Here is a 27207-nt window from a genome sequence, read left to right on the forward strand (position 1 = left end):
GAGAAACACTGGCTCCAAATCTATAAAGAATAGAAAACAAATATTTTCATGTAAACTCAAAAAATTATATACATCATACTGGAAGATACAGTTATTACTAGCTCGCACCATATGCAATAACAAGGATCAAACATACAAGGAATAGCAGGCTAAGGTGGAAAAGAAATGTGGCAGTAAATAATAAAGTCACATTCACTTTTAAAGGGGCTGTTCACTACCAAAAAATGCAAAGCCAATCACTCAATCCAGTCACTTGCCTCAGATCAGTGATTGGCTGCAGTGGTCACGTGTTGTAGACAGGATGTCACAATTACAGTCTTGTCAACAAAGACCTCTGGGGAGGCAGAGAAGGAGCAGGGTTTTTCCAAAGCAATGGTTACTTCCAACCTTTAAACCATTTCTTTTTAAATGTACAACCCCTTTAATGCGGACCATTCATTTTATGCCAGCTTTTTCTGATCATTCAGTAACAGGAACTATTTAACCAAAGGTGATGGCATTAGGTAAAATAACATGCTGGAACAAGCATTTGTTCCCCGAAACTAGCCAAGAGTTTTCCTTTAACCCAGGGCCCAAATTACCTGCACTGGGACTCTGTCCCAGAGCTCCAGACATTAGTTCTTGTAGCCATGACACAGGACACCCAGAGATGTGTGCATTTTCAATAGGTAAATAGCAAAAAGGAATCTGTCAGAAGTTTTGGCTATGAAATCCGAGAGCAGCGTGATGTGGGATCAGAGACCTGGAATTTATCTTAACTGCTGCACCCAGTAAAGTAAGTGACACATAGCTGGAATCAGGGTCTCTATCCTGACATCATGCTGCTCTCAGATGAGGTAGGAAAACATGGTCCCAGACAAAAGACATATCGCATATATGACTCCACAAGAGGCGCACTGGGACAGAATGATCACTGCTGACACTTTTGATAAAGCGCTCATTGAGTAACCGCAGACACGATACACTAAATTTACACCACATTTTACATGTCTTATTTGCAGTGAAATATTACACTAATGCATCTAGAGACTTTACTGACCAAATGTATGCCAAAGAGGTGCACCAAATCAGGACCCTGCAGCAAAACTGTGCTGAAACGCGTGCATGCCAGAAAGGTAGCTGGAGAAGCAGACATGAAAACATCAGTCTCTATGAGAAAACCCAAATGTGAATTTCGCCTCACACCATAAGTGTCTAACGGAGGCCGCTTTCATGCAGTAAGTTTTCTGGCACATGTGCTATGTGACATTTTGCAGATGGATCACACACCCGTCACAATGAATGTCGCTTTTCACATGTTCTTAAGGAAAGAAAAGGAGGCAGGTCCTACTGTGATTGGTGGATCAAACTCGTGAATGAACAACATAACGGATGGCACCATCATTTCAATGTACAGCGGCTTAAAGAACTTAGAATTGTTTCTTCATGTGAGAAAAATGGGTGTCACCGAGATGGAAAAAAATGGCAGATGGATCAAAATCGGACCCAGCAGACTGAAAAATGGTCAATTTTTCATGTACAAAAATTAAGGGTGCCACAGATCTGCTTTTCAATGTTCACATTTCTTTTGATAGTAAAATCTTGGGAGCCATTCTTGTACACAAAAAAATAAAAAAAATCTGGTAACAACTGCCACAGATAAAAAGCCGTCTATTTTTGCATACAAGAAAAATCACTGATATCTTAGGGTAGGTGCACACGGTCAGTAAACGCTGTGGGTTGGAGGCTGCATACATCTGTAGTGTCCAATCCCCAGCAGCCGGATGTTACAGCATAGTGGATGGGATTTCAAGAAATCCCATCTCCACTATGTGTGCACAGACGCCTGCAGCTTCCCAGTGGAGATGGACATGCGTCGCGTCTTTCCAGACCGCAGCATATCTATTTATCTTGCGGAGATGCTCAGTCACCACCGGCCGGCAGATTCGTTCCATGTACATTTTGATCACTGTGATAAAACCTATCACAGTGATCAAAATAAAAAAAATAGTAAATGAACCCCCCTTTATCACCCCCATAGGTAGGGACAACAATAAAATAAAGAAAATATTTTTTTTTATATTTTTTTTCCACTAGGGTTAGAACTAGGGTTAGGGTTAGGGTAAGGCTATGGCTATGCACACGTATCCTGGTCCTCTGCGGATTTTTCCGCAGCGGATTTGATAAATCCGCAGTGCAAAACCGCTGCGGATTTATCGCGGATTCACCGTGGTTTTTCTGCGGATTTCACTGCGGTTTTACAACTGCGGTTTTCTATTGGAGCAGTTGTAAAACCGCTGCGGAATCCGCAGAAAGAAGTTTCCGCGCAGTTTTTTCCGCAGCATGTGCACAGCGTTTTTTGTTTCCCATAGGTTTACATTGAACTATAAACTCATGGGAAACTGCTGCGGACCCGCAGCTGCGGAAGCGCTGTGGATTTGCAGCGTTTTAAGCAGCGTGTGCACAGAGCCTTAGAATTAGGCTATGTGCACACGGTGCGGATTTGGCTGCGGATTCGTAGCAGTTTTCCAACAGGTTTACAGTTCCATGTAAACCTATGAAAAACCAAATCCGCTGTGCAGCAGCATGTCAATTCTTTGTGCGGATTCCGCAGCGTTATACACCTGTTCCTCAATAGGAATCCGCAGGTGAAATCCGCACAAAAACCACTGGAATCCGTGGTAAATCCGCAGGTAAAACGCAGTGCCTTTTACCTGCGGATTTTTCAAAAATGGTGCGGAAAAATCTCACACGAATCCGCAACGTGGGCATATAGCCTTAGGGTTAGGGTTGGAATTTGAGTTAGGGTTGGAATTAGGGCTAGGGTTGGAAATAGGGTTAAGATTAGGCTTGTGGGTAGGGTTAGAGTTAGGGGTGTGTTGGGGTTAGGGTTGTGGTTAGGGTTGGGATTAGGGTTAGGGTTGGGATTAGGGTTGGGGGTGTGTTGGGGTTAGGGTTGTGGTTAGGGCTGTGGTTAGGGTTATGGCTAGAGTTGGGATTAGGGTTAGGGGTGTGTTGGGGTTAGTGTTGGAGTTAGAATTCAGGGGTTTCCACTGTTTAGGCACATCAGGGGTCTCCAAATGCAACATGGCGCCACCATTGATTCCAGCCAATCTCGCGTTCAAAAACAGTGGTTTACCCCACACATATGGGGTACCAGCATACTTGGGACAAACTGGGCAACAACTATTGGGGTCCAATTTCTCCTTTTACCCTTGTGAAAATAAAAAATTGCTTGCTAAAACATCATTTTTGAGGAAAGAAAAATGATTTTTTATTTTCACGGCTCTGCGTTGTAAACTTCTGTGAAGCACTTGGGGGTTTAAAGTGCTCCCCACATATCTAGATAAGTTCCTTGGGGGATCTAGTTTCCAAAATGGGATCACTTGTGGGGGGTTTCTACTGTTTAGGCACATCAGGGGCTCTGCAAATGCAACGTGACGCCCGCAGACCATTCCATCAAAGTCTGCATTTCAAAACGTCACTACTTCCCTTCCGAGCCCAATGTGTGCCCAAACAGTAGTTTACCCCCACATATGGGGTACCAGCATACTCGGGACAAACTGGGCAACAACTTTTGGGGTCCAATTTCTCCTGTTACTCTTGTGAAAATAAAAAAATTGCGGGCTAAAAAATAATTTTTGAGGAAAGAAAAATTATTTTTTATTTTAACGGCTCTGCGCTATAAACTTCTGTTAAGCACTTGGGGGTTTAAAGTGGTCACCTCACATCTAGATTAGTTCCATGGGAGGTCTAGTTTCCAAAATGGGGTCACATGTGGGGGAGAGGCACACAGGGTCTCTCCAAACGCGACATGGTGTCCGCTAACGATTGGAGCTAATTTTTCATTCAAAAAGTCAAATGGCGCTCTTTCCTTTCCGAGCCCTGTCGTGCGCCCAAACAGTGGTTCCCCCCCACATATGGGGTATCGGCGTACTCAGGACAAAATGTACAATAACTTTTGGGGTCCAGTTTCTCTTTTTACCCTTGGGAAAATAAAAAAATTGTTGCTAAAAGATCATTTTTGTGACTAAAAAGTTAAATGTTCATTTTTTCCTTCCATGTTGCTTCTGCTGCTATGAAGCACCTGAAGGGTTAATAAACTTCTTGAATGTGGTTTTGAGCACCTTGAGGGGTTTTTAGAATGGTGTCACTTTTGGGTATTTTCAGCCATATAGACCCCTCAAACTGACTTCAAATGTGAGGTGGTCCCTAAAAAATGGTTTTGTAAACTTTGCTGTAAAAATGAGAAATCGCTGGTCAAATTTTAACCCTTATAACTTCCTAGCAAAAAAAAAATTTGGTTTCCAAAATTGAGCGGATGTAAAGTAGGTATGTGGGTAATGTTATTTATTAACTATTTTGTGTCACATAACTCTCTCGTTTAACAGAATAAAAATTCAAAATTTAAAAAAATTGCGAAATTTTCAAAATTTTAGCCAAATTTCCATTTTTTTCACAAATAAACGCAAAAATTATCGACCTAAATTTACCACTAATGTGAAGCCCAATATGTCACAAAAAAATAATCTCAGAACCGCTAGGATCCGTTGAAGCGTTCCTGAGTTATTACCTCATAAAGGGACACTGGTCAGAATTGCAAAAAACGGCCAGGTCATTAAGGTCAAAATAGGCTGGGTCATGAAGGGGTTAATAGTGTCACTCAAAAATGCAAGTTGGCACACAAAAACCAAGTCTTCAAACAGCTAGGTGGGTGGTAAAGAAAAAAAACCTTAAGGCTCTAGGGAAAAGCAGAAGGAAAAAACAAAAGCAAAACAAAAATTCGTAACTCAGCCAGTCAGGAAGGGTTTAAAAAGGCGAAAAGCCAAAAACCAATTAAAGGGAACCTGTCACCCCCAAAATCGAAGATAAGGTAAGCCCATCGGCATCAGGGGCTTATCTACAGCATTCTTTAATGCTGTAGATAAGCCCTTGATGTTACCTGAAATATGAGAAAAAGAGGTTAGGTTATACTCACCCAGGGGCAGTCCGGGTCCGATGGGCGTCGCAGTCCGGTCCGGGGCCTCCCATCTTTTTACGATGACGTCCTCTTCTTGTCTTCACGCTGCGGCTCCGGCGCAGGCGAAATTCTCTACCCTGTTGAGGGCAGAGCAAAGTACTGCAGTACGCAGGCGCCCGGAAAGGTCAGAGAGGCCCGACACCTGCGCACTGCAGTACTGTGCTCTGCCCTCAACAGGGCAGACAAAGTACGCCTGCGCCAGAGCCGCAGCATGAAGACAAGAAGAGGACGTCATCGTAAGAAGATAGGAGGTCCCGGACCGGACGACGACGCCCATCGCAGCGGGACCGGAACCGCCCCTGGGTGAGTATAATCTCACCTCTTTTTCTCATCTTTCAGGTTACATCGGGGGCTTATCTACAGCATTACAGAATGCTCTAGATAAGCCCCTGATGCCGGTGAGCTTAGCTCACCTTCGATTTTGGGGGTGATGGGTTCCATTTAAGGTCCCCTATACACACAAGTTTTTCTCACAAAATTAGAATATCATCAAAACGTTAATTTATTTCAGTTCTTCAATACAAAAAGTGAATATCATATATTATATAGTCAATACAAACAGAGTGATCTATTTCAAGTGTTTATTTCTGTTAATGTTGATGATTATTGGTTACAGCCAATAAAAACCCAAAAGTCATTATCTCACTAAATTAGAATACTTTTTAACACCAGCTTGAAAAATGATTTTAAAATCTGAAATGTTGGCCTACTGAAATGTATGTTCAGTAAATGCACTCAATACTTGAGGTTCCTTTTGCATCAATTACTGCATCAATGCGGCGTGGCATGGAGGTGATCAGCCTGTGGCACTACTGAGGTGTTATGGAAGCCCAGGTTGCTTTGATAGCAGACTTCAGCTTGTCTGCATTGTTGGGTCTGGTGTCTCTCATCTGCTTCTTGACAAGGTCAGGCGAGTTTGCTGGCCAATCAAGCACAGTGATACTGTTGTTTTTAAATCAGGTATTGCAAATTGTCTCTTCAGAGAGGAAGAGGACTAGAACTCTAGTAGTAGAGTTCTAGTCCTCTTCCTCTCTGAAGAGACAATTTGCATATTTCCCAGAGGAGCATTGCGGCTTTAAGTCTCCTCACCTCGACATGCTTATGTCACTCTCCGCAAGGAGAAACGATACTTCTTGGATCCCGGTCAGACGCCTCTCTATCAGCCAAACCAGATCTCCACTTTGCACTGACGAGGGGCAGTACCCCGAAACACAGTGTCTGCAAATTGAGATTCTGGTTTGGCTATTATCCTAAGTCATGTGACAAGGCTCGTTAAAGGGTCGACATTGACTGTTAGGATTGCTACTTCCAATAGGTGGCACTAGAGTTCTAGTCCTCTTCCTCTCTGAAGAGACAATCTGCATATTTCCCAGAGGAGCATTGCGGCTTTAAGTCTCCTCACCTTGACATGCTTATCATGTTACTCTCCGCAAGGAGAAAGATACTTCTTGGATCTAAATCAGGTATTGTCACTTTTGGCAGGGTGGACAGGTGCCAAGTCCTGAGGGGGAATTAAATTTGCATCTCCAAAGCTTGTTGGCAGAGGGAAACATGAGGTGCTCTAAAATTTCCTGGTAGACGGCTGCGCTGACTTTGGTCTTGATAAAACACAGTGGACCTACACCAGCAGATGACATGGCTCTCCAAACCATCACGGATTGTGGAAACTTCACACTAGACCTCAAGCAGCTTGGATTGTGTGCCTCTCCACTCTTCCTCCAGACTCTGGGACCTTGATTTCCAAATGAAATGCAAAATTTACTTTCATCTGAAACAACACCATGGACCACAGAGCAATAATCCAGTTATTTTTCTCCTCGGCCCAGGTAAGATGCTGGCGTTGTCTATTGGTCATGAGTGGCTTGACACAAGGAATGCGACACTTGTAGCCCATGTCCTGGATACTTCTGTGTGGTGGATCTTGGAAGCAATGACTCCAGCAGCAGTCCACTCCTTGTGAATCTCCCCCCAATTTTTGAATGGCCTTTTCTTAATCTTTCAAGGCTGCAGTTATCCCGGTCGCTTGTGCACCTTTTTCTACCACACTTTTTCCTTCCACTCAACTTTCCATTAATATGCTTGGATACAGCACTCTGTGAGCAGCCAGCTTCTTTAGCAATGACCTTTTGTGGCTTACCCTCCTTGTGGAGTGTGTCAATGACTGCCTTCTGGACATCTGTCAAGTCAGCAATCTTCCCCATGATTGTGGAGCCTACTGAAACCAACTAAGGGACCTTTTTAAACGATTAGGAAGCATGCAGATGTTTTTTCTTAATTATTCTAATTTACTGAGATAATGACTTTTGTGTTGTCACTGGCTGTAAGCCATAATCATCAACATTAACAGAAATAAACACTTGAAATACATCACTCTGTAATGACTCTATATAATATGAGTTTCACTTTTTGTATTGGAGAACTGAAATAAATTAACTTTTTGATGATATTCTAATTTTGTGAGAAGCACTTGTATTAGATAGAAGTGGGACGACCCTGTGATTTTGGTCAATTGTGATAGGGGGCCTCCTGGCTCACCCCCAAAAGATAATGTTGGGTGGGGGGGGTTGAAGGATCCAGCCATTGGAATTTTACTCAGGAGATACGTGTGTCCAACGAGGAGATAGCGCTCTCAAAGAGAACAAAGGATGGGGGACCTGATGGTTCCTGTGTATGGGGAAGTCAGGAGAGAGAGCTGTCTCACCTGCCATTAGTAACCTCAGGACACATAACTGCTAGAGAACTACAGTACATCAGACACATTAATAAATCTATCCCAGTTTTTGCACCTTTTCCACTGTACCACAATAGTATAAAATAGCCAAAGAACGTTTAAGCCATCATTCTAATTTGATGATGCAAAAGTCATCCTACAAACACTAAGTAGTTACACACACCGCAGATATACAAGATCCAATGATGCACAACTGACAAGTGTCAATTCTAGGGCTTTCACATTGATCAGCTCACTGACAGCTCATAGTTATACCCCCAAGGGTACGGCACACTGATCTGCCTCCAGAGCCACACAACAACATGATGGAGCAATGTACAAGAAAGTCTACACAGAACATGACATGCAAAAATCATTTAAGTTACAGGTTTCTCAGAAAATATTCAAACCTGACTAGAACGATATAGGGGCACTTCTATACCCTGATGTCGGCCCTGAAAAAAATGACAAATTGTATTAGCCACAGTAACTTTTGGAAATTATGTTTACCTTGTTCCACCAAAATAAATAGTTAAGACTATGTTCACATCTGCCTCATGGCTTACATTCAGAATGGGATGTCATATACTGACTTATCGCAGGGGTCCATTGGGGTTATGTTATGGGGTCTGACCAAACATCTAATTGAGGTTCTGAGCCGAGTCTCCCATGGCAGCGTGAAGAGAGCCCTTGCTTAGCGTTATTCCATAAGAAAAAATAAAGGATTGCTTCCTCCCGCTGACTATGTCCTATGCTAAGTCATTTCTCCATCTCCTCCGCTGCCGGCGTCGGCGTACATCTCACCGCACTCGGGTGACATCAGAGTGCTGTGCGTTGTGTCACTCGCACCCACAGATTTATATGGGTGTGAGTGAGCTGAGTCTCGGCGCCAATCTCAGCATGCTGCAATTGTTCTCGCATGCTGATTTGGCATGAGAAAATAATCACAAATGTGATCTGCCCCACAGAGAAACACTGGGCCGAGTGCTAAGCCATGTTTTATCACCTAGCACTCAGCCGTATTGTACGGTAGTGTGACTACTGCAGTCAATCAGTGGTTGTAGCCTCTGCTTGCCAGGTGCCAACAACAGAAGGTTAGGAGTCTGGCGGAGGACCTTGTAAACGGTACAAACAGATATCATGTTGCATACACCTACATGACCACTGTGAGGAAAAGTGTAATTTGAGCACAGCTCTCTATTATTTTCAACTCCTTCTCACACCAGTATTGTGAGTATGAGGAAACAAGAGGGCTCACTCTGGTAGTCAGTTTGGATCCCCATTTTGAGGCCCAGAGTCATCAAACATTTAAAGGGGTATTACCATCTCCAAAATCCTATCCAAATATATAGTAGGTGTAATAATAATAATATTAGCCAATACCTCCAATTAAAAATGTTGTATAGTTCTTCTGATTCGCTATGTCACTTACCCACTGTGCAGGGCATTGCAGCAGATTAGGTTTCCACTAACAGCTGTCACTTTGAGTGGTCATAGCTATGGATACCTAAGCTGCTGCAATGCCCTGCACAATAAAGTAGCAAATCAGAAGAACTATACTACATTTCTAGTAGGAGGCATTTGCGAATATTATTATTACATCTAATACACATTGGGATAGGATCTTGGAGATGAGAATACCCCATTAACTCTTACCCTGTAAACAGGCGATAAATGTAATTGGTGGGAAACTGCTTTACTATGCAAACAATTACTGATGTAAAATACTGACCAAATACTGACCGTGTGAACGTGGTGTAAGTTACTTCAGGACCCAGATTAGGCAAAACAAAAATTCAGACTCTATACAAGACAAAATACTTGCCCCCTGCTGGAGATAAGCTGCTGTCTGAGGAGTCGAGTGTGCAATCATTTAGGAAGCATTACGTCTGCATTCGCAGTCCTGTACTGATGGGTATTTGCCATTTAGGGGCCCAAGAAATATATAGGGGAAAACAGCCTTTTGCATTTATACACAGACACTACAGGCTGAGACACCAGAGTAGGATCAGCTACTGACTGCCTTAGCAATAAGTGACCTGTCACACAAGTCAGAAGGCAGTATGTTTTCGCAGTACCCCTTATAAAGTGCAGCCCTGCCCCCCTCTATTCAGGAGAAAATTAATAATAAATTGCGGGTTCCACTTTCTCCTTTAAAACTTGTGAAAATTAAAAATGTGGGACTGAATTAACATTTTAGTAAAAATATATATATATATTTTTTTCTTCTAGTTTGCATTCATTTCTGTAAAACATCTGAAAGGTTAAACTTTCTGAATGCAGTTCATGTAAGCAATGCAGTTTTTAAATGTGGCCTTGTTTGTAGGTTTTCTGACGAGTCACTTCTAAAGTTAAGTGTTCCCTAAAAATATAGGTTTTGTGAATTATCTGAACAAAATAAATATTGCTGATGAACTTTTAACCCTTCTAACATCCTAACAAAAAAATAAATAAAAATGATGCAGATGTAAAATAGACATTTGGATAATGTTATAATTATTGTGTGTGGTATCTATTTTTAAAGTCATAAAAATACGTTTGTAAAATTTACATTAAAAAAAAAAATTCAAATTACGGTAGATATTTTCATAATGAAATGAAAATTATATTGACTTAAATTTACTACTAAAAGTACAATGTGTCACAAAATAAACAGTCTAAGAATCACTAAACTATGTGGAAGAATTACAGAGTTATTGTCACATGTCAGATTTGAAAAACTTGACATGGCCAGAAAGGTGAAAACCGGTTTTGGCAATGAAGGGTTAAAGCAAAGCTTCACCGTGAAAGACAGGAGTAATCCAGGGTCTGTCCACATAGACCATACTGCCAGGAATGACCGTGGGTCTCACAACCCATACTCACATCCTGATTGACACATAAGAAAGTTTGAGTAGAGCGAACTGCAGTCAGTCTGGGCCTTGTGGTGTATGTACACACCATGAAATACACCCATAAAACCTGGCCTTATTTTGGTAAAGGCTCCAAAATGGCCTTTAGAACTTTAAAACCTCTTCTGCTTTACACTGACAAGGAAAGGGTCCAATCAGGGTATATGCACACGATGTCTCTTAGACTTCGGCATAGCCGCCAAAACTTTTAGGCACATGATGCTTTAGGAAAATGCCACCAGTGTTTTTGCTGAAGCGTCTTTTTTGGCACCTGTGCACTAGTTTTTACAATGGAATTTTCTCTTTTTACTTATGCCGTCTCCAGGTGGAAGCTGTCTGAAGAATGGTCAGGTCACATTTAAATCGCTTTGTGGCTTTGGAAACATGAAATGGTAAATAAAAAAGCTTAAAAGACTGAACATGTGCAGTTGTTTTTATATTGCAGTGCAGATTTTCATTCTTTTCAGCATCTCTGGCGGATTACGGAGCAAATGCCTCTGGAAAAGATACCATGTGCACATACCCTTGAAAGCCACTGTGATTTGGGTGTTTTTATTAGCCCGCTAAGTAGAGCAGGTGCACAGATCTGACCTTGCTGAGTATGCTCGCCAACCCCTTTCGACATCGGGCATAATAGAAGGGCGATGACGGACTCCACCTGTTTGGTGCGGGCTCCGGCGCAGAGACCACACCTTTCCGGGCACATGACAGCTGATATATACAGCTGACATGTGCCCGCATTGCGATTCCACCTGCGGCTGTTAACTAGTTAAATGCCACTGTCAAGCTCTGACTGCGGCATTTAACTTGCACTTACCAGAAGCGCGTCACTAAACCTGCCAATCAGTTACCCATCACATGATCACGGGTCACCGATGGGTTGGCATGACAACCAAATGTCTCCAGCGGACCTCTATTGTTGTCATAGCCAGATTGCTATAAGCACCTCCCGGTGGTTGTCGCTCATACCAAGTATTTCTGCTACATACAGGCAATCTGATCATCGCCTGTATGTAGCAGTGCCAATCAGACAACTGCAGTTTCTAGTCTCCCATGGAGACTATTGAAGAATGCAAAAAGTAAAACAAAATGTTTTTAAAAATATTAAAAAAATTAAAAAATGTAAAAGTTCAAATCACCCCCTTTCGCCCCATTCAAAATAAAATAATAATTAAAAAAAAATCAAATACACACATCTTTGGTATGGCCGTGTTCAGAATTGCCTGATCTATCAATAGAAAAAAAAGAACTAACCCGATTGTTAAACAGCGTAACAAGAAAAAAGTCAAAACGCCAGAATTATATTTTTTTTGGTAGCCGCAACATTGCATTAAAATGGAATAACAGGCGATCAAAAGATCAGGACTGTGGAGTCGGTACGCCAAACCTCCAACTCCAACTCCTCAATTTCCATGACTCCAACTCCGACGCCACCTCCACGGCTCCGACTCCACAGTTTTTTTTCACCACTTAAATAAAAAAGAATCTAGACATGTCTGTGAACTTGTAATGACCTGGAAAATCATACACCGTGTTCCAAATTATTATGCAAATTGGATTTAAGTGTCATAAACATTTAATTGTTTTGTTTTTCAAATAAACTCGTGGTTGGTATTGTGTCTCAGGGCTCAATGGATCACTGAAATCAATCATAAACACATGTGATAATTAGTTTTAGTGGCTTTCCTTGTGTTGGACATTGGTGGAAAGGTGTTAAGGTACCTTCACACTGAACAACTTTCCAACGATAACGACAACGATCCGTGACGTTGCAGCGTCCTGGATAGCGATATCGTTGTGTTTGACACGCAACAGCGATCTGGATCCCGCTGTGATATCGTTGGTCGAAGCTAGAAGGCCAGCACCTTATTTCGTCGTGAGGTCGGTGTGTATCGTCGTGTTTGACAGCAAAAGCAACGATGCCAGCAATGTTTTACAATGGTTACCAGGGTAAATATCGGGTTACTAAGCGCAGGGCCGCGCTTAGAAACCCGATATTTACCCTGGTTACCATTGTAAAAGTAAAAAAAAAAAAACAGTACATACTCACCTTCGGATGTCTGTCACGTCCCCCGGCGTCCGCGCTGCTGCTCAGAGCTTCCTGCACTGAATGTGTCAGTGCCGGCCGTAAAGCCGAGCACAGCGGTGACGTCATCGCTGTGCTCTGCCGGCCCTGACACATTCAGTGAAGGAAGCTCTGAGCAGAAGCGCGGACGCCGTGGGACGTGACAGACATCAGCAGGTGAGTATGTAGTGTTTTTTTTTTTACTTTTACATTGGTAACCAGGGTAAATATCGGGTTACTAAGCGCGGCCCTGCACTTAGTAACCCGGTGTTTACCCTGGTTGCCCGGGTGCTGCAGGGGGACTTCGGCATCGTTGAAGACAGTTTCAACGATGCCGAAGTCGTTCCCCTGATCGTTGGTCGCTGGAGAGAGCTGTCTGTGTGACAGCTCCCCAGCGACCTAAACAGCGACGCTGCAGCGATCGGCTCGTTGTCTATATCGCTGCAGCGTCGCTGAGTGTGACGGTACCTTTAGTCCTGACATGGACACACCTGGTGGGTTATCATAGCGGTTTTTCTTTTTAAATGTTTTTAAATTGTATGCCACTATTTGTTCATGTTTGTTAATGAAGCATACATTTTATTGCATTTGGTGATCCTAAGGCCTCTTTCACACTTCCGTCTGGTGGCGTGCGTCATAATGCGTTGTTGTGACATATCGACGTACGTCGTGAATATAGTGAAAAATGTGTGGAACGCATCCAGTGTTTTGACGGATGCGTTGGAGAGAGAGAGAGATTTTTTTTTTCCCGGGTTGGAAAATGCTTCCAGGCATGCTCAAATGTAAAAACAGGATCCGTCACTGGATTCCTGAGTTTCAGTGACCGCAGGATCCTGCGTCCATAGGCTCCTATTCTGTGGAACGACGTATGACGCAGGAGGCGTCTTGGCACGGCACGTTTTTCCACTGCAGACAAAAAACGTTTCTTTGAACGTTTTTTCAAAATGACGGGCCGTCAAATTCCACAGGATCCAGTGCACAACGAACGAAACGTGTGGCCATACGACTACTTTCACACTAGCGTTTTTGGCTGCACGTCGCAGTGCGGCGTTTAGGAGAAAACACGCATCCTGCAAAGTTGTCTGCAGGATGCGTTTTTTCCCCATAGACTAACATTACCGACGTATTGCCACACGTCGCAACCGTCGTGCGACGGTTGCGTCGTGTTTTGGCGGACCGCCGCCACAAAAAAAAGTTACATGTAAAGTCTTTTCATGTGTAGAGTCCGCAATTTTCGACCGCGCATGCGCGGCCGAAACTCCGCCCCCTCCTCCCCAGGCTTTGCAATGGGGCAGCGGAAGCGTCATAAGACTGCTTCCACTGCCCACGTCGGGCATTGTTTTCACAGTATGCGTCGGTACGTCGGGCCGACGCTAGTGTGAAAGCAGCCTAAGTCGCTAATACAAGTCTATGAGAAAATGCAGGATCCTGCAAATTTTTTGCAGGATCCTGTTTTCTCAAAAATCAACGTATCTCGACGGGAGCTCAAAGACGGAAGTGTGAAAGAGGCCTAACTCATTAGCACACTTCTTTTTCTATATATTTTTTAATGTTTGCTGACTCAGAACAGTCACGGGCAGCTCCTCCTGTGTTAAATGGAATCTGACAGCAGGTTTTTGCTACCTCACTCATTTGAGAGCAGCCTAATGTAGGAAAAAAGAAGCTGAATACAACGATGCATCACTTAGGTTACTGTGTGCAGCGGTTCTGACACAATGATAGCTTTTACATATAGAATGAAGCACAGCTGAGGAAGCTAACCCCGCCCAAAGCGGGCACTGTGTACATAGCTATAGACACTGAGGTGCTTCTCACAGGAGGGGGCGGAGTCCGAAGAGATCCCGCATGCCTGCTAGTCACAGCAATGTTAATCACCAGGTGATTAAAGATTCATTCTAAGTAAACAGAACCACACAGTCGAACATGTGACACATGGTTGAATTCATTTTATCCTCAGATTACATAGCAAAAACCTGACGACATATTCCCTTTAATGGGGCATCCTTGCCGATATCATGCCGATTGACAGAAGGCTCCCCGCTGCCTAACTACAGGGAGTTGATTGTCAATCAGCAGGACGTCAGCAGTGACACCATATCAACAGAGCAGACCAGAAGAGGAAAAGCAGCTCTGTTTATGAAGGTCAAATGAAGCAGAGTTGCTGGCAGTAGCCATCCGTGACGACTCTGAGCCAACAGATATTGGCACCAGGCGGAAGAGGCAGATAGTCAGCAACTACTTGTCTGTAAACTTTTAGCCCAATAATATTTAATTAAAAAAAAGATAAAAAAGTCCTGCAGACTTATGACTGCCCCCAGGGCATGCACTGTGCGCTGTGGGGATTCTCTAGTTTCATAGCTGGTACCGGAGGGTATGTATGAATTATAAATACTCCCAGCCAGGGCTGTCCTGTGGGCATGGCCTCGCTACATACACTTCTACGGAGCCAGGCCAGGCCGTCAAGCTGGCTACGTCACTAGACTGGACGGGCACTGCAGACATATTGTTGTGGACCAGACAACCCCTTTACACAGTTACCTCCTACAGTTGTCACACAGTGGCTTCCTTCTCCCACTGTACAAAAAAACACTAAATGCGCATGTCTTTCACAGAATACCATAGTATGCAACAGTTCAGTCTTCTAGAATATTGTATACTTTTATCTGTGGTATTTGATCAGATACCAGACAGGGCGAGTACACATTTGGGATCGTTCCAACAGCCATACTTGAGTTTCAGTCTGCTAAACGGATAGCACACTGATCCAATAGTAACCGGTGCTTGCCAATTATGTGAATCACACTGCAGCATACATGGGTCAGTCCGGTTTATGGACCAGACTGGTACAGGTCAGTAACAGGCAGCTCCTGCTTCTGGGTGCCTATTACAATACAAGCAATGGAGGAGATTTTTTACATCTTAACCAGATGCTATGGAGAAAATCTGTAGCAGAAATTAGACTGTGTATTTCCACCGTGGATTTCACTGTGTCTAATGCAGAGTTAAATCAGTGTTACATCTGCAGTATTTAGCAGGGCTGCTAAACAGAGAGTGGCTGCTAAAATCGCAGAAGAGGAAGCACAGTGTGCTTGTATGGGACTGTACGGAGCTGCCGCTAACACTGCAGGACACGAGAGGTGGAGGGTGGCTAGTACTGTTGGGAGCTCCTGAAGGCCGTTACTACCACTGTAGTACTGTTGTCACACGATCATCCTGTACTTCTTTGACAATAATGAGTGGGGCTTCCTGCACTGGAACTGTAGAGTTAGCGCTGCTTAAGACCGTATGAGATGAAAACTCATTGCTGTATCCATCTCATTCTTAAAAGCAATCTTTCAGCACAAAATAGCTGTTTAAACCAATTACAGCACCTTCTAGGGGACCACAGGTCGCAATAACATCTGTGCAAGCATCATTAACGCCTCTGCAGGCCAATATACGTTTTTGAAAAGTCACACGTGTATTACCATGCATGAGACTATTGCACACTGATGCGGCCGCACGTAGAGGAACTACTTTGCCCACTACAGCGAGTAGTGATACCTCAAGTCCCCCCAGCTTCTGCTCTCCTGGGCGTTTCAGCTACAAATTGATGAAAGTGAATGATGCTGCAAATTCTGCAATGTGCATACTGGATCATCACCCCATCCACACGGGGCTCTTCAGTTCTCAGATCAAGGAGATTCCATGCAGTAGGACCCCCAGCGTTCGGGAAGTTATGTCCTATCCTATGGATAGAGTATTAGGTTGAAACTTGGTACTACCCCTTTAAAGGGAACCTGTCACCCCCCCTCAGGCGTTTGTAACTAAAAGAGCCACCTTGTGCCACACAAATGCTGCATTCTGACAAGGTGGCTCTTTTAGTTATGATGCCTGCACACGCTGAAATAATCACTTATAAAATGTGCCCCCTCATACCCTGAAATCGCCAGGGAGGCAGGACTTTCGTTCCTAATCAGACGCAGCACAGCCGTCACTCCGGGCCTGTGTGCGCCGCCTCCTCTTGCTGTATTATCGTCCCCAGCGCCTGCGCTGTAAGTACAAAGGGCAGTGCAACTGCGCACGCCCGGAAAAAAAAAATTAATGCGCAGGCGCCGGGGACGATAATGCAGGAAGAGGAGGCTGCGCCCGGCGCGCACAGGCTCGGGGTGACGGCTGTGCTGCGTCTGATTAGGAACGAAAGTCCTGCCTCCCTGGCGATTTCAGGGTATGAGGGGGCACATTTTATAAGTGATTATTTCAGCGTGTGCAGGAATCATAACTAAAAGAGCCACCTTGTCAGAATGCAGCATTTGTGCTGCATAAGGTGGCTCTTTTAGTTACAAACACCTGAGGGGGGTGACAGGTTCCCTTTAAAGGATTTCCCAATCTGTGGCCGTCTAATTCTATAGTCACGGGGAGTCTGACAGCCGAGAGCATGATGGCAGTGATATTCCATTGTGACAGAAAGAATACAAGAACTGTATAACAATAGAATATGGAGATGCTTGATAGAATACAGCAGCCACAGGGTTATGAGAACGCTACGCCGGCTTCTGTACCACTGTCATAGATTGTATACAGCGGCGATCGTCACTACATGGGACCCTGATCGTCATGAACATCGGCTCTGGATTCTTTAATTATTAGTGTACGATCTAATATTGGTTAAGAATCAGCTCTGTTCCTTGTTATAAGGTATATTAATGTTTTCAAGTATAAATAGCGAGCTCTTAAGATTACATTGACCTACAATTTCTATTACAATTTGGGCTATTGCAAGTTACATACTTCTCCTCGGCTAAAATATTCCTCAAAAATACTAAAAGTTTTTTTTTTTCCTTCTATAAAAAATGAAGTGGATCAGATCTAATAAAAAAACACTAGTGCATGCCCTCATCATCTTCCGCCTCGACTACTGCAACCTCCTGCTTTGTGGCCTCCCCTCCAACACTCTCGCACCCCTCCAATCTATCCTAAACTCTGCTGCCCGACTAATCCACCTATTTCCCCCGCCTCTCTGCTCTGTTAAATCCCTGCACTGATTCCCCATTGCCCAGAGACTCCAGTTCAAAACCCTATGACATATAAAGCCATCCACAACCTGTCTCCATACATCTGTGACATCCCTCTTATGTTCTCTTCCCACAGTCGCATACTAGATTTCCCCCGGGCATCACCCCTACTCTGGAACTCTCTACCCCAACATACCAGACGCCTACCGTGGAAACCTTCAAAAGGAACCTGAAAACCCACCTCTTCTGACAAGCCTAAAGCCTGCAATGACCCATGTTCCACCATACCGCTGCATGACCAGCTCTACCCTCACCTATTGTATCCTCACCCATCCCTTGTAGACTGTGAGCCCTCGCACGCAGAGTCCTCTCTTCTCCTGGACCAGTTGGTGACTTGTTTTGTTCAAGATTATTGTACTTGTTTTTTTGCTATGTACACCCCATTTTCACATGTAAAGCGCCATGGAATAAATGGCACTATAATAATAGTAAAGCGTGACCTCTATCTGCTGGCTTTAGGCTTGTGCCATGCAAGCAAGCATCACCAGAGGCCAATGAATTTCTGCAGCCATCAGGTACAGTTGTGGCCAAAAGTATTGACACGCCAGCAATTCTGTCAGATAATAGTCAGTTTCTTCCTGAAAATGATTGCAATCACAAATTCTTTGGTATTATTATCTTCATTTAATTTGGCTTAAATGAAAAAACACAAAAGAGAATGAAGCAAAAAGCAAAACATTGATCATTTCACACAAAACTCCAAAAATGGGCCAGACAAAAGTATTGGCACCCTCAGCCTAATACTTGGTTGCACAACCTTTAGCCAAAATAACTGCGACCAACCGCTTCTGGTAACCATCAATGAGTTTCTTACAATGCTCTGCTGGAATTTTAGACCATTCTTCTTTGGCAAACTGCTCCAGGTCCCTGATATTTGAAGGGTGCCTTCTCCAAACTGTCATTTTTAGATCTCTCCACAGGTGTTCTATGGGATTCAGGTCTGGACTCATTGCTGGCCACCTTAGAAGTCTCCAGTGCTTTCTCTCAACCCATTTTCTAGTGCTTTTTGAAGTGTGTTTTGGGTCATTGTCCTGCTGGAAGACACATGACCTCTGAGGGAGACCCAGCTTTCTCACACTGGGCCCTACATTATGCTGCAAAATTTGTTGGTAGTCTTCAGACTTCATAATGCCATGCACACGGTCAAGCAGTCCAGTGCCAGAGGCAGCAAAGCAACCCCAAAACATCAGGGAACCTCCGCCATGCTTGACTGTAGGGACCGTGTTCTTTTCTTTGAATGCCTCTTTTTTTCTCCTGTAAACTCTATGTTGATGCCTTTGCCCAAAAAGCTCTACTTTTGTCTCATCTGACCAGAGAACATTCTTCCAAAACGTTTTAGGCTTTTTCAGGTAAGTTTTGGCAAACTCCAGCCTGGCTTTTTTATGTCTTGGGGTAAGAAGTGGGGTCTTCCTGGGTCTCCTACCATAAAGTCTCTTTTCATTCAGACGCCGACGGATAGTACGGGTTGACACTGTTGTACCCTCGGACTGCAGGGTAGCTTGAACTTGTTTGCATGTTAGTCGAGGTTCTTTATCCAACATCCGCACAATCTTGCGTTGAAATCTCTTGTCAATTTTTCTTTTCCGTCCACATCTAGGGAGGTTAGCCACAGTGCCATGGGCTTTAAACTTCTTGATGACACTGCTCACGGTAGACACAGGAACATTCAGGTCTTTGGAGATGGACTTGTAGCCTTGAGATTGCTCATGCTTCCTCACAATTTGGTTTCTCAAGTCCTCAACAGTTTTTTGGTCTTCTTTCTTTTCTCCATGCTCAATGTGGTACACACAAGGACACATGACAGAGGTTGAGTCAACTTTAATCCATGTCAACTGGCTGCAAGTGTGATTTAGTTATTGCCAACACCTGTTAGGTGCCACAGGTAAGTTACAGGTGCTGTTAATTACACAAATTAGAGAAGCATCACATGATTTTTCGAACAGTGCCAATACTTTTGTCCACCCCCTTTTTTTATGCTTGGTGTGGAATTATATCCAATTTGGCTTTAGGACAATTCTTTTTGTGTTTTTTCATTTAAGACAAATTAAATGAAGATAATAATAACAAAGAATTTGTGCTTGCAATCATTTACAGGAAGAAACTGAGTATTATCTGACAGAATTGCAGGGGTGTCAATACTTTTGGCCACAACTGTATAGATGGACAAGTCACAGAAAGGTAAAGACTCCTGGAGCACTGAGGATACGAAAGATAAATTGTAGTAAACAAAAAAGGGACACCAAGTGCAAGAGGGCCTTATCAAAAGGAGAGGTGTTAGATGATTTGAGGAACTGCTCACCTGTCAGGGTTGTGTTAACCCATAACATAGGTATCGGGATGAATTGGCTACTGCAGCACCCTCAGAACCGGATTCCCATCATTGCAATCAAGGAGTAGGAAAATGAGGGTGATAGTCTGCACAGCTGAGGTAGATATAAGAAACTGGGGAACAATGATGGTAAGATCAAGCCATTTATTCTCTCTGTGTTTTGAAGTTGAACTAACAATAGTAGGAGGAAGATCTACAATTGTGGATCTCCTGAGCACGAAGTTGGTGCAACGTCGAAACTTGTTGAAAATAAACCGCTTGATCTTACCATTGTTGTTCCCCGGTTTCCTGTGTCTACATCAACAGTGCGGACTATCACCCTCATTTTTCTACCCCTTGATAAATTGTAGACTATTTTAAAATTTTATTTGCTGCTGTTAGGAATGTTTTAAAATTCTAAACCACGGCTTTAGTGTACACTGACATGAGATGGATTTGTAGCAAATTTTATATATGGTACTACCTCGATGGATGAAACTTCAATAAATCACTATCAAGTCATGCCGCGGTCATTCATTGCAAACTTCCCCTTGGCACCCATAGCGACAACACCCAACAACAATAACCCTTAACACTTGCATTGTTCCCAGCGTGCGTCAGCCTGTATGAATGGGCCATTAATCGAACCCTGATTACGTTTTATATATTTGACCAGAACCCATTTTTAGGCGGAATCCTGCCTGTGTATTTGGGCCATTAATCTAACGTGCTTGTCCAGCATTAGTAAGGGATTAGCCAAGATCATTTTTTTCCATTTATAGAAGTGCAGCTGTTACAAATACTCAGCTATGCTCTTCTTACCCAGCTCTGCAATCATGGCTGCAACCCATGTGACCGCTGAAACCAATCATCAGGCTCATCAGCAAGGTTTACATCAGCTGAGCCCTGTTATTGGCTACAGCCGGCACATGCTCTGGAAGTCCTGATGTCAGTGTCAAAAAGACTGGAGAAGTGGCGGAGAGGCATTGCTGGAGCGGGGGAAGGTGAATATAGCGGTGCTTTATGTTTTCAACGGCTGCAACCATATAATAATAATAATAATCTTTATTTATATAGCGCCAACATATTCCGCAGCGCTTTACAGTTTAACAGTTTCAAACACAACAGTCACAAGTAACAACGTTTGCAATACAATAATTAAAGCGAAATAAGACGACCCTGCTCCTGAGAGCTTACAGTCTACAATGAGGTGAGGGAGATACAAAGCACAGGTGTGTATTTACAATGGTCTATTTACAATGATGGTCCAGCCATCTTCAGGGGTAGGGGATAGATGGAGATGGAGATGCATATGCATGAAAAAGTTGTTTGGCTGCATTCACATGCAGCGGTCACACTGAAGATGTACATTTACTGTTTCCCAGCAAAATTACTAACCTGGAAAGCAAACAGCTGTTTCACCTGCAGAACCAGGCGGACGATTATAATCATGATGATCGCCTGCAGTCTCATGTAAAACAGATATTTTCCTGCAAGATTACATCATACAGGGAACCAGTTAAGTCTGCAGCCGCTTATGGCTGCTATGGTTATGAGCTGCAACATGACCACTGTGCGTGAACGCGGCCTTAAAGGGACTGTCCATTCAAAAAAATCATTTATCTATTGGATGTGATCAGTGGAGGTGAGTCGGTGGGACCCGCACCAATCGGCAGAATGGGGAACTTTTATACCAGTACAGATGGTCAACCAATGCTCCATCCACTTCATAAATGGCTGCGCTCAACTCGCCAGAGGGAAGGGAGTGGAGGTCTGATCTGATGCTCCATATTGTAAGGGCATGTGCACACGTTACGGACTCCATTGCGGATTTAGTGAAGTTTTTGTGCGGATTTCACTTGCGTTTTTACACCTGTGGATTCCTATTAAGGAAAAGGTGTAAACCACTGTGGAATCTGCACAAATTGACATGCTGCGGAAAATAAACCGCAGACTTTTCCACAGCATGTGCACTGCGGAGTTGGTTTTCTATAAGTTTACATGGTACTGTACAATGCATGGAAAACTGCTGCAAATCCGCAGGGCCAAATCCGCAACGTTTGCACATACCCTAACAGGGATAGAAGTTCCCCATTCTGCCGATAGGTGCGAGTCCCTGTGGGCCGAATGCCTCACCAAGCAGACAGTTATCATCTTACCTGTGGACCGCTCATACCTTCCATAACCAAACTCTTTAAGTTCTGGTAACGTAAGAAAGTTTGTAGCTCCAGCTCAGCGACCTGGTTCCTGTACAACCCACTCCCCTGTGCACAGACTAGGGTATGTTCCCACAGTCAGTAAACGCTGCGGGTTGGACGCCGAGTACATCCGCAGTGTACAACCGTCAGCGGCCAGATGTTACAGCATAGTGAATGAGATTCCAAGAAATCCCATCTCCACTATGCGTGCACGGACGCCTCTGGCTTCCCTACGGAGACGGACATGCGTCGCGTCTTTCCAGACCGCAGCATGTCTATTTATCTTGCGGAGACACTCCGTTTCCGCAAGATACATATCACCCGTCCAATGTATAGGATGCGGTGATTCCACACGGTTCAATGAACACATGCGGAATCACCTGCGTTCTAAAGTTGGCAGCTCTTTGGACGGAGCGGACATGTGCTGCGTCCAAAGCGCTGCCTAATACTGACCATGGGGATGTAGCCTTAGACATTCGAGCTATCAAGTTCAAAGTGATCAGAAAAGTTTTTCAATCCAGCACAGTGAGATAAAGCAAATACTTTACTGTGACTTCATGAAGCTAGTTGCATAGATAGAAATTTCGCTTTTCATCACATTAAACTGGGGCTGCATGGTGACTTTAACCAAAGATTGCTGTATTTTGCTGCTTTGTGCTAGTTGATGGGATCACATCTCCCAGATAAGGCTTCACTGGGCAACCTTTTTTTAGCCTTATGTGTATGAGCACCATGGACATCAGATTCTGAACAGATCTCACCAAATTTAGTTTGATTTGCCAACGATCGGCAGATAAAATCTTTCTTATACTTCTCTGTGCTGGTGTATGAAACCATGGTGACAGGAAGAGTACAGTAAACAGACACGCACCCTTCGGAATACAAGCAGCCTTAAAGGGGTTGTCCACCACTAGGATACCCTCTTCTTAAAGGGCATTCGTCAGCTCATACATACCCAGCCGGGTATGTTTGACTCTTAAAGGGAACCTGTCACCTGAATTTGGCGGGACCAGTTTTGGGTCATATGGGCGGGGTTTTCGGGTGTTTGATTCACCCTTTCCTTTCCCGCTGGCTGCATGCTGGCCGCAATATTGGATTGAAGTTCATTCTCTGTCCTCTGGAGTACACGCCAGCGCAAGGCAATATTGCCTTGCGCAGGCGTGCACTCCGGAGGACAGAGAATGAACTTCAATCCAATATTGCGGCCAGCATGCAGCCAGCGGGTAAGAAAAGGGTGAATCAAACACCCGAAAACCCCGCCCATATGACCCAAAACTGGTCCCGCCAAATTCAGGTGACAGGTTCCCTATAAATGTTTCAGAGAAAAGTACACTTAATAGCTGCTGGGAATCCAAGCCACGTGGGTGGCTACTCCCCCGCCCACTGACAAGCCTCTGCCTGCATGCGCGTATACGCAGAACAATATGGTGTGAGCATTGATAAGGGGGAGCTGGTGGAACTGGAAGACCCAATTAGTAGACTGCAGAGAATCAACCGCACTCACACTAAGAATTTCAGATTAATGCTGGCTTTTATTAAACACAGTATTTCACCACAGTGCCTGGTAAGGGGGCAAAAAGCGACAGGTAGTGCTTTAATGATTGACTTTTTGACCCGGCCCGGTCTTTTTCTAATTGTCGCTGTTTCCTGTACTGTACGGGGAGAAATGACCAACGCTGGAGCACATGTAACGCTCCAGTAGATTCTCTAGTCTACTGCATGCGCATATAGGCAGAGGCTTGTCACTGTCAGCAGGTGGACAGAAGCCGCGAGGGACCCGCCTGTATGACTAGTCACTGTGCAGCTCAGTCCCCAACGTCTTTTAAAACGACAGCGTTTCAGAGACAAACATACCTGGCTGTGATCATACCTCCAGTGGCTGATGGTGCGCAAAGTTTGGGCAGCATGTATCCGGTGACAGGTTCCCTTTAAATACTATATTGCCGCTTGTAAAATAAAAACACTTTATACTCACCTTCCATATCAACGTCAGTCCAGAGATGTTGGCGCCAAGTCTCCTGTCAATAGCAGCTAATGCCAAGGCAAACCGCACGTCGGGCACGTGGAGGTCCGAGCAGGGGTTTGCATATACTGGTCAGCACTATGTCACTTTCTTAAGCATGAGCACTTTTTATGCACTAGCACCTTGTATGACATAGCACTTCACCATGCTGGCTATTCTTACTAGATGTGATTTGAAGTACACCTGATTCTTTGCTCTAACCCTGTGTTCTATACCAGCAGTACCTACTTAGGTTTGATAATGGGCTATACCTATATAATACTAATCAGTGGTGTTTTAGCCTATGTTAATGCAGCAGCTGACCATGTCATTATTACCATCATTATTTTAATATATCTTATGTTACACTCCATTTGGGATACCCTTACGGTATATTTTTAAATCAGGGCACAGTATTGTTTGGTCTTATTAATACATCTATTTTTTATGATTTTTTTTCTACAATAATGCCCAATGACACCAGTATGGTATTCCTCTGTGCACAATGTATGCCTTTGATTGATATATTGTTGTGTGCTGCAAACTTTCAATAATATTTATACTGTCTGTATACAAATACCCTGCTTGTTATCCTGCACTTTCTTGCCACCTGGTGGTTTGCTCAATAATACCACAATTGCTGATTATATTATTTAATTCTACCAGCCTGGCTTCTATATATTCAATAGATGAAAAAACCTATGGGTACTGATATCAAATTTAGCAGGTTTTTATATATAATAAATATTAGAGACTTAAAACATAACTTTTGAGATGGGCTATGAGAAACTGGAGGCAAATCCCACCAAAACTTACCATGAACAACTAAAAGTATTGATAGCGGAAGCCTTCAATAACAAATTGATTGACGCCAAAGAAAGGGATTTCTTGATACCGATGCACCCAGTAGTGCCGACATTTTATAGTGTACCCAAAATACACAAAGGCACAAATCCATTGAAGGGGAGACCTATAGTCTCAGGAATCGGTAGCCTCACGCAAAACCTAGGACTATATGTGGACCACGTACTACGGCCCTTTGTGGTCTCTTTAAGTTCCTACACTCGTGACACGACAGACCTTCTTCTAAAACTAGAGAGTGTGGTACTGGATGCCGATATGCTGTTATGTTCCATTGACGTGGAAGCATTGTATTCTTCTATCCCACACAACAAAGGGATCATGGCTGTGGAGTACTTCCTAAATACAAGAGGGCTCCAATTTCGCCAACACAATAAGTTTGTTGTGAGGGCGCTAGAATTTTGCCTAACAAAAAACTACTTCCTTTTTGATGGAAACTACTTCCTTTTTGATGGTACCTACTTCCACCAGCTCAGGGGTACAGCGATGGGGAGCCCCTGTGCCCCCTCGTATGCAAACCTACTCCTGGGCTGGTGGGAGGAAAATGTAGTCTTTGGTGATAGGTCAGGCACGGAAGATAACATCGTCATGTGGCTACGCTACATTGACGACGTGTTCGTCATTTGGAGGGGAAGTGAAGAAGGCTTTATTTCCTTCGTTACAGGCCTCAATGTAAACGACCTGGGCCTACACTTCACCTATGAAATAGGGAGAAACAAATTACCGTTTTTAGATGTAACCATTGAAAGGGGGAAAGACGGACAAGTAACCACAAGCACTTACAGAAAGCCGACAGCGTCCAACTCCCTGTTAAGGTGGGAGTCAAACCACCCCTTTGCCCTCAAAAAAGGCATCCCCAAGGGACAGTATCAGAGGGTCCGTAGAAATTGCTCTGAACCTCATGTATATCAAAAACAGGCGGATGATCTTAGAGCACGCTTCCGTGAACGAGGATACCCAGATAATGTACTCAGAGAGGCCTATGATGCATCCCTAACTAGACAAAGGAAGGATCTCCTGAAACCCACCCCGAAGAAAGAAGGGGACCAACAAATTAGATTGATCACAAAGTACACAAACGGAGCCACAGATATGAGAGAAATCCTAAAAAAGCACTGGCCCATCCTCCAGATGGACAGGGATCTGAAGGAAATAATTACCCCCACCCCACAAATTACATTTAGAAAAGGCCGTTCGATCAAAGACAGGGTAGTCCACAGCCATTTTACCCCCCCTCCCCCAAAAGTGAGTCCAACATGGTTGGGTGAAAAGGTGAAAGGCTGTTACAAATGTGGCAAATGCAAATATTGCACGTCCCTGAGTCAAGGGACTGAGTTCGTGAGTAATGTGACGGGAAAAACATACCGCATAAACCACTTCATAAACTGTAAGACCAAAGGAGTGGTCTATAAAATGACCTGTGAGTGTGGAGTGGAGTATGTGGGAAAGATGAGCAGAGAGCTGAGAAGAAGGGTGGGAGAACACCATGGAGACACTTTAAAAGGGAGAAACACCTCAGTAGCAAACCACATTAATAGAGTACATCAAGGCAATCTAAAAGTTGTAAAATTCATGGGGATAGACAGAATATACCAGCCGCCAAGAGGCGGAGATTGGGATAGGAACATTCTACAAAGAGAGAGTAAATGGATATTCAGGCTGCAAACTACTACACCACAGGGTCTCAATGACCAACTCAGCTTCTCTTCCTTCCTATAAAAACAGGTTATTAATAGGGCATCTAGTTTGCAGGGAAAGCCGCCGTTGAGTGGGGGCGCCAGTGCGCAGGAGTAGGTGCCAACCTCCGCGTGAGGTAGGGAGGAGTGGAGGAAGGGTGGAATAGGGCCAGAATAGTTTGCACCCTAAGCCTATCATTTCTAACATTAAAGGTCTGACGTGTCACCACATGAGGAACATACTAGGTATCCTATAAACCAAGTGTCCCAGTCCGTCTCGCTATATAATCCTAACTTGTCATATTTCACAGCTATTATCATAATCTTTACAAGGATCTCTGGTTTTAAAGGTGACGATTTGAACATCACAATCCTCTAGAAAGGTCATGGTTCATGATGGTATATAAGAGGTATGGATATTATATTACCCGTACATACTTTTT

The 27207-nt window shown here is 43.9% G+C and overlaps 1 protein-coding gene across 7 annotated transcripts in view; it reads right to left on the reverse strand.

The window, feature by feature from the left end:
• Positions 1-27207, reverse strand: part of SCAF8 (SR-related CTD associated factor 8) — a 386393-nt gene that overhangs the window by 352333 nt on the left and 6853 nt on the right. For 5 of the 7 annotated variants that reach the window (XM_077289078.1, XM_077289075.1, XM_077289076.1 and 2 more), the window contains exon 2: positions 8120-8164. The exons of the other annotated variants lie outside the window; for them this stretch is intronic. In XM_077289078.1, coding sequence (XP_077145193.1) covers positions 8120-8164 — 45 coding nt within the window. The remainder of the gene's footprint in view (positions 1-8119; positions 8165-27207) is intronic. 7 annotated transcript variants of the gene reach the window in all.

This window comes from Ranitomeya variabilis, chromosome 2, assembly GCF_051348905.1.
Source record: "Ranitomeya variabilis isolate aRanVar5 chromosome 2, aRanVar5.hap1, whole genome shotgun sequence".
In the NCBI taxonomy this organism is placed as follows: domain Eukaryota; kingdom Metazoa; phylum Chordata; class Amphibia; order Anura; family Dendrobatidae; genus Ranitomeya; species Ranitomeya variabilis.